General features: G+C 44.8%; 1 protein-coding gene across 1 annotated transcript in view; it reads right to left on the minus strand.

Annotated features, from left to right (window-relative positions):
- SUSD3 (sushi domain containing 3) overlaps positions 1 to 12,114 on the minus strand; it is a 53,524-nt gene extending 41,410 nt beyond the window's left edge. Inside the window, exon 1 of the mRNA XM_075005642.1 lies at positions 11,865 to 12,114. Within this exon, the coding sequence (XP_074861743.1) occupies positions 11,865 to 11,943 (79 nt within the window). The 5' untranslated portion in view covers positions 11,944 to 12,114. The remainder of the gene's footprint in view (positions 1 to 11,864) is intronic.
- Positions 12,115 to 15,189: the final 3,075 nt, after the last annotated feature.

The following is a 15,189-nucleotide window of genomic DNA, read 5'->3' on the forward strand; positions in this document are numbered from 1 at the left end:
AAGACATTTCTGTTTAATGGAAATATTTGAAAGGTTTTGATTTTGTTCCAAAGCAGAATGAAAACAAATTCCAAAACCTCAACAATTATTATGAAGTGGAATTGTTCTCCAGCCAGCTCTAGTAAACAATATAGGTTGAGCCTCTTTCATCCAGCACCATTGGGAACTGAGTGATGCCGAATGAGAGAATTTGCCAGACCACTGGAGGTGAATATTAGAACTAACACATTACCAGCACTTACACTGGTTACTGTGCTCTTAGAAGACATTTAGGGGTAAATTAGAGCTAAATAACAGCATAGAACACTGAGATACATTACTGGTGGCTGCAAAACTTATGGGTCCATGGGAAACATGGCCACATCCATGGTAAGTGGTTGTCTGGTTAACTAAAATCATGCCATATTACAGATGCTGCTGGACAAGAGAGTTCCAGATTAGAGATGTTCAACCTCTACAATATCAGCAATATCAATTTGCTGTGAAAGCTACCAGGTTTTCCTTTTCACTACAAAACTACTTAAAACCTCTAAGGAACATCACAAAATATTCGTGTGGAGGAGGGAGGCTAGGGAGGAGAGGAGTTTTGGGGCTTTTTTGCAAAACAGGTTAAAATGTAATCTCTTTCCCTCTTCCCCATCTTTGGAACCAGGGCTAAGAATTTTTCACATAGCTCTGATAGTGAAGATTTAGTAACTCTTGGTCACCAGGGCAATTTATAAAGCAGGCTGGCAAGGCGGACGATAGCAGCATCTGGGCTGCAGATAGTCCATATATTAAAATATATATTAGAACCTATAACATAGGTGCAGATTTACTTATGTGAATTCTCACCCACATTACAGCAACTTTATCAATTCTATGAAATTCAGTCAAATTGGCAAAAACTATGAACATTTTGTAAATTTAAAACTATGATTTTTGCCCATTACTAGCTATGCCTCTAATGCTTCAGTAAATTAATCTTTGTCCAGTTCTACTCTTTCTCTGAAAACAAACTAGCAACATAATTTGGAAACACTTCTTTTTAGTAGTTAAAATATAAAAAATGTACTAATAACAAAATTTGTCTCTATCACTAGTTAAACATTATAGTATCTCCAAAGAAGGTCGGAAAAAATGCTGTTTTCTATTTTTGCTTCGGATAGAGATTGTCTTCATTAATTACCAAGTGTATTGAACCAAGAATGGCTTACTCAGATTAACTACTAAGTAGACACAGGTGCATTGATACAGCAGATCGCTTATTAAAAATACTGTTTCAAATAAGCTGTTACAGTCATCACTCTTCCTTACAGTGCATGATACAATGCTGCAGAATCTGCGGGGTAGCTGTGTTAGCCTGTAGCCTCACAAATAAAAAGCAGTCCTGTATAACCTTAAAGACTAACACATTTAATTATTAGGTAAGAAGCTTTAAAAGATAAGAGCCAACCCAAAACACAATAATGCAACCCCTAAACTACATGTGGCCTATAAGAAGTGTTTGATTGAAAGAAAAAAATTGTTTAGTTATAAACCAAGCAAAATATTATCCATAATACTCTTGTATATATTACACACACAATTGATGTGCCCTGCTAATCATGAAGGGATAAAGCAGTGGGACCTATCAGTTGATCATGTATGAGGATCTGAGGGTTTAAGCTATGCAGTAGCCCTCAGAGAAGAGGCAGAAGGACAGAAAATAGTCATCTGAGCACACATGACGGAGAAACGAATAAAAACTTGTTCCTATTACAATACCAGGACATTTACCATTTTTCCATTTGTTTCAAAACAGTTAATTTAATTTGCAATGTAAGTGATGGGATTCACATGTTGCCTGCAAAGGAATTAAAAAGGGCTCAATCCTAAACCAAGAACAGACAATTATCCACGGGGATTCTTTGTAGTAAATGCACACCAGGGCCAGATTCACCTGCCTCCCCTCTTACCTTTACACATGGCAGCTAGCAGAGAGCCAGAGAAGCTGCCTCTGAGGCTTCACTCCCAGCAGGCTCAATTGAAGGACCCTGTTGAAGGCAAGGAAGGGAAGTCCCCAGCCATAAGGAGTCATTCCTTACAACTGAACAGAGCATGGTAGAGAACCTGGCTTCATCCAGAACTTTAATCTGCATTTGAGATATGAAGGGTCAGAGCCTCAGCTGGTATAAGCCATCGTAGCAGGACTGGACTTCAGTGAAGCTACTTAAATATACCCCAGCTGGGGATTTGGCCCTACAGAAAGTGGCAAGTCTAAGATATCTGGCGTGGTACATGAAATAGAGTGTAGATGTAAAATACACATAGACAGGAAGTAACACACTACATCCGACCAGATGTCTATTCTGTCTCCACAGTGGCAGTTCCCTTTTACCTCTTGATTGACAGTCCTTTGCTCACAATGGCCATGTCTACACGACACAGTTTTGTCAACAAAACTCCTGGAGCATCCACATACAAATGCGTTCTGTAGAGAAACTGTTGACGGAATGCAGCCATTTTCTCAGGAGAGGTAAGTCGCTCCCATATCTGGTGTATTGCCTCTGTTGACAGATTCTGTCAACAAAAAATACTGTAGATGCGCCGTGGGAGCCATCTGTCTAAAGAGAGGGCTTCTGGTTCACTGGGAAGCCCTGTTTGCAGAGCTTCCAGTTGGCTGTTCTGTTGACAGAGGGTTGGGCAGTCTGGCTACTCTTTGTCAACAGAGGGCGTTGACGGGGGAGCCTCTATTTGGTGTGGGCACATTCTGTCGACAGAGGTTCTGTCAGGAAATATGTCCCAACAATAACTTGTCAACAAAATTCTGTCGTGTAGACCCAGCCAATGTGTATAGAAAGCAGAAAGTTGCCCGCTGAGAGGGCTGCATAGGGAAAATTCAGCAGCCCACATTGTTTCCTGGGTCAAAAACTGCCTAGTGGAGCAGAGAGAGAAGAGATGTAAGGGAACCAGCTAGAGAAGTTTTTGGTTAACCAGTGAACCGGTAAGCCTCGCCCCTAAACAGTTCTGGATTTCCCAGATCTGAAGTAGTGGGTCTGTCCCATGAAAGCTCATCACCTAATAAATTATATTGTTAGTCTTTAAAGTGCTACAGGACTGCTTTTTTCCCTTGTTAGATGAGGTTTACCAGTTACTGTTAATCGGTAGGGGCTGGAGCATCCCCCTGGTCTACCATCGGCAAGAGGCTGCTCCAGCCTCATGGGGCCAACTGCGGGTGAGAGGCGCTCCAGCCCAACCACAGCAGCTCCCTTTCACTGCAGACCTGTGTGCACTGGGGGAGAGGGGCACACCAGACCGGCCAGAGCAGCCTCCATCTGTGGTGTGGGGGGCTGCTCGAGCCCAGACAGGCTGGAGTGGCTCCCCCAGCTGCCCATCCCCCATTTTATTGGTTAACTGGATAAACATCATTTAACCAAATAACTAATTAAAAGGGAACTTACATCCGTAGAACTGGCCACAGGTCTTAAATTCTCCAGCTGGCTCCAGTGTTAAAACAGTCTAGGGCTGTGCCAATACACACCAACAGCCTCCCCCAGCCGAGAATCACTAGAGTCAGTGCTGGCATGCTATATTTTAGGAGGAGGGGCAGCAGGAGTGTGAGTGGGTTAGACCACTTCATGCCATCTAGCAGCTCCCCTAAACAGGGAATTCTCAGCTGTCCAGTTAGGGCCAGGTGAGCTGCTTTACGTAGGGTGATCATATCTCACCCAGCCAAATATGGGACATGGGGAATGACCCCTGTCCCCGGCCAAAATGGGACAGATGGACACTCTCTGGGGCACCAGAAACAGGGCCCCTGCCCCACCAGTGAAGCTCCTGGCTTCCCCAAGCTGTGGCTGGCAGCCAGCACTGCCGCACAGGTCCAGCTCCCCTAGCTGGGGGCAACTGGGCAGCTCCATCTCCAACCCCACTGCAGCCACGGCTCATCCTCCACCCACCCAAACCCCCCGCAGCTGCAGCTCCAGCCCCCCTCCCTGCCCCCAGCCCCGGCTCCAGTGGCCCCACTCCAACCCCCGCCCCATGACCCTAGCTCCCGCTCCGACCTGCACAGCCTATCTCAACCTCTCACAGCTCTGGCTTCAGCTCCAGCCCCCACAACTCCAGCTCCAGTGGCCCCACTCACCCCCTCCTCCCCCAGCTCTGGCTCCAATTCCGGCTCCCGCTCCAAACCCTGCTGTCCAGACCCTGGATCCAACCCACTGAAGCCCTGGTTCACCCACCACCCCCTGCAGCTCCCACTCCAACCCCGGCAGCCCCAGCTCAGCACCAGCCCCCGCTGGGGGAAGCCGGGCAGCAGCTGAGCCACTGCATGGTCTGGCTCCCAGCTCCCCCAGGTGGAGGGGAAGCCAGTGAACCCTGTGAAATACGGGGCAATTAGCCCCTTTTCCAAAATAAATTGGGATGCCAGAATGGCAGCCAAAATACAGGACTGTCCTGATGAAAACAGAACAGATGGTCACCTCAGCCTTAAGCCACCAGAACAGTGCAAAAGGGGAGGCTCAAGGGAAGAGAACTCAGCCTGCATCTTCTCTCCCATGCTGGATACTGGCCTGTGCATGGTTCCTGTTGCTTTTGAACAACGAACAATGTTCTTTAACCAGTTTTCTGGTTCAGGCTGCTAGGTGTGCCCTAAAGCACGGTGACCTAGCATTCGTAACTGTCAGCAAAAATGTCTGTGAATAATTGATTTTTGGTAGAAACCAGAGTTAGTTAGCAATGACGTGTAATTTATGATGGAGATAGAAATCACGCATGTATTGAGAACTAAACCAAACAGACCGATTTTACAATCTCTGCAGTTTAAGACTATGTACATTTTTTCACTGCTGCAGCCAGACTTGAGGGTTCCAGATCTAGGGTGAGAACATTTGTGTGTCTGCGTGTGTCAGAGAGAGAGAGAGAAGGAAAATAATACTATTAACTGGAACAGAATTAACCGTATGCAAGGGTTTAAAAGCAAACAGCAACTTGACCTAAAAGCCATAGAGGATGAATGTGTTATCATTACAAAATCTGCTTAGCGATCTAATTCTGCAAGGTGCTGAGCACCTGTAATTTTAGCAAGAATTGTAAGTGCTAAGCTGCACATCTTGCAGAACTGGATCCTGTGATAGGAATTAGTGGGTCCCAAGAGCTACCACTCCTGATCTGAGAAGAAAAGACACAAATGCTTAATGGTACAAGCCAATAAATGCACGTTTTGGCTCCCCTGACCATGAGGCTTAGTGAAAGATGACAAGGACTGAAAGCAGCTTACTCTTGTTTACTACTGGAACTCACCACTGTAGATCAGAGAAAACAGAACTGCTAGTGTCATGAGCTACTGTTCCTGGCCCTGTCGTGCAGAACGTGTACGTGGATACCGAAGATTCACATCCCTCACAACTGCTCTTCCCCTTTTGATTTGTTAAACTAATTTATTGTTGACTTCCAAGTGGCCCACAATAGCCTGCTAGTCTGCATTTAGACAGAAGACTACAGTGGGGGTATTCTTCCATCCATTTTTAAAATGGTAATAAGATCTCACTCCATATCCAGGAAATTACAATGACAAGCCAAATACTACAGTTCTTACTCACTCAGGTATTTAAGCATGCTGCACTCAGCATTTCCAACACTAAAATGCCTGACTTAGAAGCCTAAATCCCATCAATAGCCAATGAGATTTTGTATAAGTGCCTAAATCCCTTTTAGCAATGAAGTTTAAGCCCCTAAACCAGTTAGGCCTTACAATGTGAACCTCAGCAACACTGACATACTGGGCTTTTGGCTAAACTACCACTGACTTGTATGAGAGAGATGTCAGCACATCGGGGCTATTTCTACACAGCAGGGTTATTCCTGAATCAGCTATGCCAGAAGAGATATTCCAGAAGAGCTGATTCCAAAATAATGCAGCTATACACAAAATGCACTTAAATATAGCGCTCAGCTATTTCAAAATAGAGCCATTGGACACACTATGGCTTACTGTGAAATAGGCTCTATTCCCTGTCTACATTGCCCCTACTTAGAAATAGGCACTATTCTTCATACAATGAGGATTTCCAATTTTGAAATAAGGCACTTGCTATTTTGAAATTATTTCAAAATAGCAGATGCATTTTGTAGACACTAGTAAAGTTATTCTGAAATAGCGGTTGCCCACATATCTGGGGAGTTATGTTTATTCACTCCAATAGATACCCCACCTTGCTTTATTTTTGTGAATGTTTCTGCATTTTGTAGCTTGTGCATTTAAAAATACCTATGTCATTTAACAAAAACAACCAAACAAAAAAAAAGAGAAGCTTGAAAGATAAAACAGAATTTCAGCAACGCTGCATATAAGTTCAGCATTATTCTTATCTGTTTATAAAGTAAATACTGATCTGTAAAATAACTGTTGCTTATGTGTTACAATAGTTCTGGAAACAACATATCAAAGTCTCCATGCAGAAAGTAGCATGGCAATGAATGGGTTCTACTGAAATAACTGAACCCAATTACGGTATTAAGATGTGAATCCTGTACTCCTTAGTGTATATGGAAAACAATGGAGTCTTGCCTGGGGAAGGAGAGCAGAAATAAAGAAGAGGAACAAGCTTGCCTTTGGACCAAAGAAGAGTAACCATAAAACCTCTGTACACATGTTCTCTTGGTTTCTGCACTGCTCAAGGTACCAACATACTACAAAATCTGCCTGCATTTCTATTGACAAGCTTTGGAGTGCCTTCTTTGGGATGCTGCCTCTGCAACCTCCAACATGAAATGCTTCCATGCAGAAGAGCCACAAAGGATCTACAAACTCCAGCTCAGGGAAAGATCTGGTGAAACACGCAAAGAGTCAGAGCCAAGCCCAAGTACTGTTCTGCATACCCCACACTGGAGGGGAAAAAAGGGCCAGATCTGTGGATACTTCAGTGCTGTGCATGGCACAGCTGGAATGGTAAGACAACGCTAGTACATGTCCCTCCTCCTCATACCTATGCAATTAGTCCAAGGTGTAACTTGCAGCAATTTCAGGGCTGCTCTAATTTGTGTTTAGCTGCAAACGACCCCATGGGGGTCATTCAAGCAGCTGAGGGGCACCAGGACAGAAGGGCACTCTGACCATGCTCCCTTTCCCAGACCTAACTTTCGGGACCACTAACTGAGGGCAGGGCAGATACACTGGCTCCTTCCACTAACTAAGAGACTCCCCAAGTGGGCAGTCACATCAATGTTCCAGATGCTTTTCCAGAGTAGTGCAAAGGAACTGGGAAGGCATTGGAGGGGTGGATAGTGAATATCTGCTCACCAGTATAAATATTAACAATACATTTAATGTGCTTTGAGTAGCATCACCTTGTTCCTGATAAAACTGTGTTTGTGGATGTACTGGGGTTGGTGAAAGATGTCATCTCAGCTTCAGCAAAGGTACCTGGCACAGTTTGCCTCACCTCTTCACACACCATGCCCTTTACGACAGATTCTTCCATCCCAATACATCTAGCAACAGGAGTACTCTGGATATTTCCCAGCACAGTCTCTGTAATACTTTGATCTCTTAGGTGTCTGGCTCTACCCATGTTCATTGCTTGTAATACACATTTGTTTCTTGTGACTGAATAGCATCATACAGACTAGCATGCACAGCTCAGGTTTAAAACACCTTTTTGAGGATCTTAGCTCATTGCTCTCCTTTCTGATGAAAGTTGGAAGTAATGCCCTCTATCGGAGTCTATTTTAGGTCAAGGTGAGATAATATACCAGACAAAACCACACACCGAAAGATAAGGAGGTGGCATCATAGAAAGTGGAGTAAGTTTGAACTTCGCAACTAGGAATTTTGAGAAGCTATAACTCCCTTTGGAGTAAAAATCTTTGAAAAGAAGTTAGACTATACACAGGAGCATCTTTTAACCTAAAACTTCTTTAGTTTTTTTTTTCTCATTAATGTATTAATGCAAACAAACCTGTCGCTCTCCTTTTCTCATGGACTGCAAAAGGGATGTCCGAGGGAGTTTGTCTACATAGATCATTATCAGCAGCTTCTAATTTGTGGTCTGTAGGTTTACAATAAAGACTCTCCACTTGTGCAGTACTATGAAAAATGATCACCAGTAGCATGAAAGAGGAATAAATACCTTGCCCAGTACAGCCATTGGCCTGAGGGAACTCAGTTTGTCACCAGCACTCTGCATATATCATTTCTCCTACGTATGCTCCCACATAAATAACCCTGTTTCATTTTAAATTATCTCAAATAAAGATCTAATTTAGAATTATATGACAATTAGTCCATGATAATTAGCTTTGATTGACTATCCAAACCACTAGTGCAGACTTAAGACTGTCAGAGTCAGCTAATTGAAGGAACATTTTATGACAATGAATTGGTATTTAACTAAAATGAAATTCATGCAGATGGAGAGAATGAGTGCAAGGCTCCCTGCATTACGTAAGCCCTGCACAAAAGTCACACAGGAGACTGCTGGCATGTCTGTGAATTCTCTAGACACTGCAAGTCTCTTTGCCTGTCCTGCAAAAGTTGGTAGGGAAGTTCAAACCAGAAGTGGAACAAGAGAGGAGCTGCCGATTCATGCTTGGGCCAAGATTCTGCAAATTCTTACATATGCTCTCAACTTTAGATGGACCTGTTCACTCGAGCACGGGGCCTTATTCAAACTCCCTGGTCCCACTACTCACCATGGCAGGTTTGGAATATCAGTGGTTGCTACTCAGCTGGCTGCTGGGGGATTGGTGGGGGGAAGGAGAGTGAGGTCCCAGACTTTGCCTGGGGATTGGGGGCTAGACTTCACTTCACCACTTTTTCTTACGTTCTTTTGATCTCTCACACTCTCTGACACACATACCAAGAGTCCATCGCTATGTGGATGGAGTAGATTTCCACATTAATATTATAGCAACAAAATGTATTACTATCCACAGTTATTCTATATTCATAAATATAAGTTGTTATTAAAATCGTTCACTGAGGCCTGCCATAAGTGCAGTCGGATAGGCTGGTTTGATAGCCTCCAGGTAAGTGCTATGTGCTGATCAGCCATTAATTGATTTAAGGCCAGGTTCACCCTGGTGGATCTGGACTTCTGAGGTGAAACCCTGGCTCAGTGAAATCAATGGGAGTTTTGCCACTGATTTCAGGGGGGAATCAGGATTTTATGCATGGGCCACAGTAGCAGAATGTCTGAGCAGGTTCATAGCGGGAGAAGCCACGTACCAGCCCTGTTTCATTTGCGAACCCAAAGCAAAGAAGCACAGACCCAAAACTGACCTGAGACTCCAGGAGAAGGGAATTGAGATGTTACAGAATGTTACAGAAGTCAGTGATTAATATTGTTAGCATAAAATCGGAGAAATAAAATCTGTTTCTAGACACAACTTTTAATTCTTAGCACATTTACTACAAGGTTGTTATTTTTAATACGAACTATTTAAATACACCGAATAGATGGTCAAATATAAAGCATTACCAAAAATGCTGGAGAGAATGTGTCTGATTACTTCTACCAGTATGCTACAATCAGATCAATATAGCCTGTTAGAACCATGCAAACAAATTAGATCAATGAAGCATGTTCTTCTTAAGGACCAGCTGGTGAACAAAAAGGATGGGATTTTCAAGAGCACTCAGCACTTGGCTACCTCTGTTCCATTAAGGTCAATGATAAAACTCTCTATTTAGGGACAGATCCTGCATCAGGATCTGCTGCCATGAAGCCTCACTGAAGCTAATGTGAATCTGCACAGGTGCTGGGATTCTTGCTATCACATACATTACAGAATTGGAGATTTAATTTGTGTCTTAAATCCTTTTTCAGCATGTAGGTATTCTATTTCACTAAATCACTGTGCCAGGAAATATGAGATGCTTTTATTTTCTGCTAGGCCAATCCATAGTTGTCAGGAGACTATTTCTTTTTAATAACACAGAGCTCTGATTTTATTATGAAGATATATTCCTTCTCCTTTTGAAGTGATATTCTGATTTCACATGGGTCCTGTTTCTAGATACAGCACAGTGTGCTGTTGGATTAATATTTAGATACATACAAATATATGGACTTTAAATGTCTGTTACTGTAATTTAATTCCATTCTATTATACTTAAAGTTCAAGAAAATTCTTCCTAGAGCAGTTTACTTAACTATTGCAGCCAGCTTGCCCTGCATGTGTTGATTTAAAAATATGGTGCATTCCTGCTATGTTTGCTTCTTCAAAATAATTGCACAGATCAGACCTATGAGTACTGCATAAACAAAAGTGCACAACTTAGCCAGTAAAGCCAGGCCTTTTGCCTGAGTAAGGACCACAAAAAGCAGGTCCCAATAGCGCAGATTTTGTTAAACACATTCTGGTATGCTTGGTATCCCAATAATAGATCGGATGGTTTAATGTATGCAACCTGTTAAAAACTTAATGCAAACCAAGGCAATGGTTGTGGATACCAAATGTTTAATCAAAGATATTATAACAGGCAGAGAGATTGAGATAAATAGGATTTTTGTGCTAAAGGCACTGTTATATATTACTGTGAGGATTGCAAATGGAATCATAGTTCTGTACAAAAAATCTCACTAGTGAACATTTTCCATCTTCCAAGCAAGCAGCTTGCATTTTTCTAAGTATGTTATGCTGATACTACACCTTAACTTTTTCACAGCTTTTAATCTGACTAGGGCTTTGACAGCTTTTCAATACAATTACACACACTGTACAAGAACCTTACCAGCCACAGCTACCACTAAAAGGCTATTATGAAATGATTACCATGGAACTGCAGCTGCATTAGGGCCAAGTCATTTGCAGATACTGCATTTAAAAAAAATAACTCTTTCATTTATTTGATAAACTTTGAGATGGTGGTGGCTGGTTCGAAGGAATGGGTCAGTACTTACAAGAGTGAATTTTCTGCCACGGGAACAATGAGAAATCCTGTGGCACCTTATAGACTAACAGATTTATTAGGCATGAAAGCTTATGCACCAATAAATCTGTTAGTCTATAAGGTGCCACAAGACTTCTTGTTGATTTTGTGGATACTGACTAACATTGACTACTCTGATACTTCTCTGGCCGGGAAGTCAGTGGCAAAATGCCCACCAAGTTCAGTCGTGCAAATTCATACCTGCTGCGAAAAGAAGGGCTTCTGTGCTGGAGGGGAGAGCAGCAGGAACAGAGCTGCACCTCAGAATGAGCCCTAGGGTCTCCCCTCTCACACTCACCCAAACAGTAAAGCTCATCTTTGGGTCTGATAGGGTAACTGCAGGAAGCAAAGCTGATTGCTGCAAACTCCTTTGGGAAGGCGCCTGCGCCATGGTGTGAGCCTCAGGGGAGAAGGAAGGGACTGGTTAACCCTGGGCTACTCAGGGCCTGACCCTCTGGACTGGCCTTGCCCCTTTGCACTATAACACTGTTTTCTGCAGGCACAGTCCAGCCATGAGACCCTTGGGTGCATCTGCCCACGCAACCTCTCCTGGCCTTAGCCGGGCTCTGTGATAACCCTGTCCACCACCAATTGCCTCCTTGGAAGGAAGAGCCCCAACCCCAGCAAACAGCCCCGTGCAGGGAGTCAGCACCCGTCACAGCCCGGAAAGGGGCCCAGGCACCCCGGCAATGCGTGACACCGGGGCCGCCCGCCGGAGTGAACAGAAGTCTGACCCGGCTGGAAGCGGCTTGGCCGAGGGTGATCCCCTGCAAAAGCTGCCCCGTGTTCCGCCAAGCGGGGTTAGCAGCCCAGGGCTCGGCTCGCACCGGACCGGACCCCTGGAGGAAGAGAAGCGGCGCGTCTCCTGAAGCCTCCCCCTCGCCCGGGCAGGGCCAGTCCCCCAGCCCGCCTGGGGGCTCTGCCTCGCCCGCACGCCCGGCCCCGGAGAGAGCCGCTCCAGCCGCCGTACCTGTGTAGTTAGCCGGGGCGCCGCGCCCGTCCCCGCGCAGCACCGTCCTGGCGACATCCAGCCCGGAGGCGGTGGGCATGGCTGGCGCCCGAGCCGCGTGTAGCCGCGGGAGCGAGCTCTGCCCGCAGGCGGAGGGTTCGCTGCCGCCCTCCGCCTCCAGCCCCCCGCGGCGGAACGATGCCCCCGACCTCTGCCTGCAGCCGAGCGGAGCCGGGCCGGGCCGGGCGGTGCAGGGCTCCTCCGCAGCCGCGCTCACTTCTTCCCAGCCTCGCGCTCTCACTTCCCCTCCGCCTGCCCGCAGCTGCGGGGGAGGGGGGGGCCGCTGGCACCTGGAGCCACCCCCCTCCCGCCGCTCTAGCGCGGCCCAGACAGGAGCAGATTCGCCTCCTTCGCCCAGCGCCGGGGGGGGGGGGAGCCCCGACTGCTCAGCAGCCCTGGCGGCCCCCGAGATGGGCAAGCGCTCAGGGACTGGCCCCGGGGCAGCAGTGGCCACAGAGCCCCCCAAGTCCCGGCCTTGCATGGAAAGGGGCGCATAGGGGCGGGAACGGGGGGCTGTGGTGGGGCTGCTTGGAAGTGGTTTCCCTTATATACAGGGGGGTCACAGTTTGAGTCAGTGGCGTTCAGCACCCCAGCTGTTACAAGGCGGCCGGGACGCTCCGGGGTGGGGCCTACCTGCTGAGTCTGCCCCTTCTCCCTGGGATTTCAGGAGATTCCAGCCCACTGGGAGCACATGCCCCCAACCTGTCCCTTTCATCCGCCTGGTGAGCCTGTCTCTTTTCTGTAGCGATTAATGAGAAGCAGTCCCATTCCAGGCAGATCCCATTTTCCTAGCACAACCAAACCCTCACTTTGCTTTAGGTTATGATAAGAGGAAGCTGCATACCGAATATGGTGGTCTTAGCTCTCACCCTTTGGTGGGAGTTCTTCAACAGACAGACAATCTCATGCACAGACAAACTCTCAAATATAAAATAGATATAAAAAATTTAAAGCTAGCTACCTACAGAAGCTTTCAGTGAAGGAAGGATGAGATGCCACAAGTTATTCTTCATACAAAGCACCACCCATTAAGAGAAATTGACCTAGTTTCTCAGCCATGTTGAGGCTATTTTGTGTCTATCTGCAAGCACCCACATGCTTATAAATTCATCAGCTCCAGCAACCGGAAAATTTCCCCATCGCAAGGGGAACCTCATGTGGTGCAGAGTAATCTAATTTGTCTGGCATGGTTTGTTCACTGTAAACCATTCTGTTTCTTGCTCATAACCCCATCACATTCTAGGATCCAGATCGCTGCCTTATGTGTCACCATATGGCCACAGAAGTTTATTCAGCTATTTTAAATTAGAGCATGAAGTTAAAGCTACTGGATGGATTGTGCTGCGATCACTTTTCTTTCCTGCTTTGCAGCTGAATGGCACTTGCTACTGTGGCCACTCCATTTCATAGTGCACTCCCCATTAGTTGCACTGCATTCACACAGCACCTACACCTTTCTCTTTGTTTATATGTTTAAAAAACTATCACCAGTGGTTCTTTACTTACCTTACCGCCAGTGGACAAGCATGGATTTGGTGACCTCTCTGATTTGCTGACATTGGCACCAGCCGCTGATTTGCGAACAATGTACTTCAACAGGTTACACTTTGCAAGGCAGATGGAACAGCAGGGACAGAAAAGCATGTCAGTTGATATCGCTGAGCATATGGAGCTGGGCCCAGAATGACCTCCAGAGGTTTCTTCCAGTCCTAGGAGATGCATATCTCCATTTTAAAAAAAAAAATTAATAATAATTGCTGCAGCCATTAACATTCACTCTGGTGATTTACCGTCTTGTTATTTTTCAGCCAGAGCTTTGTTCCACAACCATGGTCCATAGCAGTGGAATGAAGAGATGAAAGTCTGCAAAACACCAAATGCACAAAGAGCGTAACAAATTGTAGACGAGATTGTTTTGGCAGCACATAATGGAGTGAAGTGAAATCCACACGTATGCTATGCTACTGAGCATGGACATCCTTTGCCATGAGTTCACAGAGTGAGTCCACAAAAAAGATTACAGATAAATATGCTGGGTATTTCCACACCTACAACTAAATTACATTTAACACAAAAGATTCATGTGGGTTAGAACAGGTGAGACTTCAGGGAAATGCTACAACTTGTGATGCACTGCATTGAATCCCCTTACTCTCCCTATGGCTATGCAACAGAAACAGAGTTACAGGAGATCCTATGCAAGGTCTGGTTACCCTTCAGGAGTCTACACTGAATAAAAACTGTTGTAACCATTATAATTAGAGCTTAGTGTAGATAGCAACTTCCACCCAGGATCTGAAAGCATTTTACAAGCATTACTTGATAAAGCCTCACACTCACTCTATGAAGTGCATGTAATATTATTTGCCACATTTACAGAAGAGGAAACTGGGCACAGAGATGTTAAATTTATTTACTCAACTTCTGATCGGTCACTGGTTAAACCAGAATCTGGAGCAATGTTCTCTCTAACTTTTTCCATTCATGTGTGAAATAAATTTTGTTATATGCATTAAGGTATGTGCAGCTGTGCATCACCAATGGAAACAAAACAGAAACATTGATTTGTCAGCCCATCCCTTTTCATTTTGAAATTTCCTTCAGTTATATTTAAAAAATTAAAATGTTCTAAAAGGCTCAAAATCAAAATGATGCATTTAATTTCAAATAAAACATTTTGTCCAAACCAAATTTATTTTTCCCCACTTTTAGTTTTATGTAACATTTTTTAAAAAATGTCATTTTTTTATTTGACTGAAAACATTTTGTCAGAATACCCAGTGAGCTGAAAAGTCTGTTCCTTGCACAGTTTAGTCGCTCCCTTCTCAGCTATTGCACAAGCTGACATCAGAGTGAAAGAGAAAACGTGACAAACAGGAGCCACAATGAGCTATATCACTGATAGAAAAGGAAAACAAAATCTCTATCCCAATGAGGAACCTAAACACTACGTGCTTCGTAGGTACCATCACCATGCAGTGCCAAACTACAGAAATGTGAACAGGTCAGAAGTCACTCAGTTAATTTCATTAGTTCCACTAAAGCCTGTAGTTCATCTTCTGTTTCGCCAAATACGCTGCAAAAATAAATAAACCACTGTAATATTCTCCAAACATATTTAAAATGACAGCCCCTTTCAAGCCACAAGCCTCAAAGAGTCAACACAGTTTACTGCTATAATAGTTAGTTAGTTAAAGCCTGTTACGCCCACTGGAGGGTAGGGCAGCAAAGAACGTCCATCACTTCTGTGTGTCCCAGAGTAGTTTATTCTCTTCATGTCTGCCTC

This window comes from Carettochelys insculpta, chromosome 11, assembly GCF_033958435.1.
Source record: "Carettochelys insculpta isolate YL-2023 chromosome 11, ASM3395843v1, whole genome shotgun sequence".
Lineage (NCBI taxonomy): Eukaryota > Metazoa > Chordata > Testudines > Carettochelyidae > Carettochelys > Carettochelys insculpta.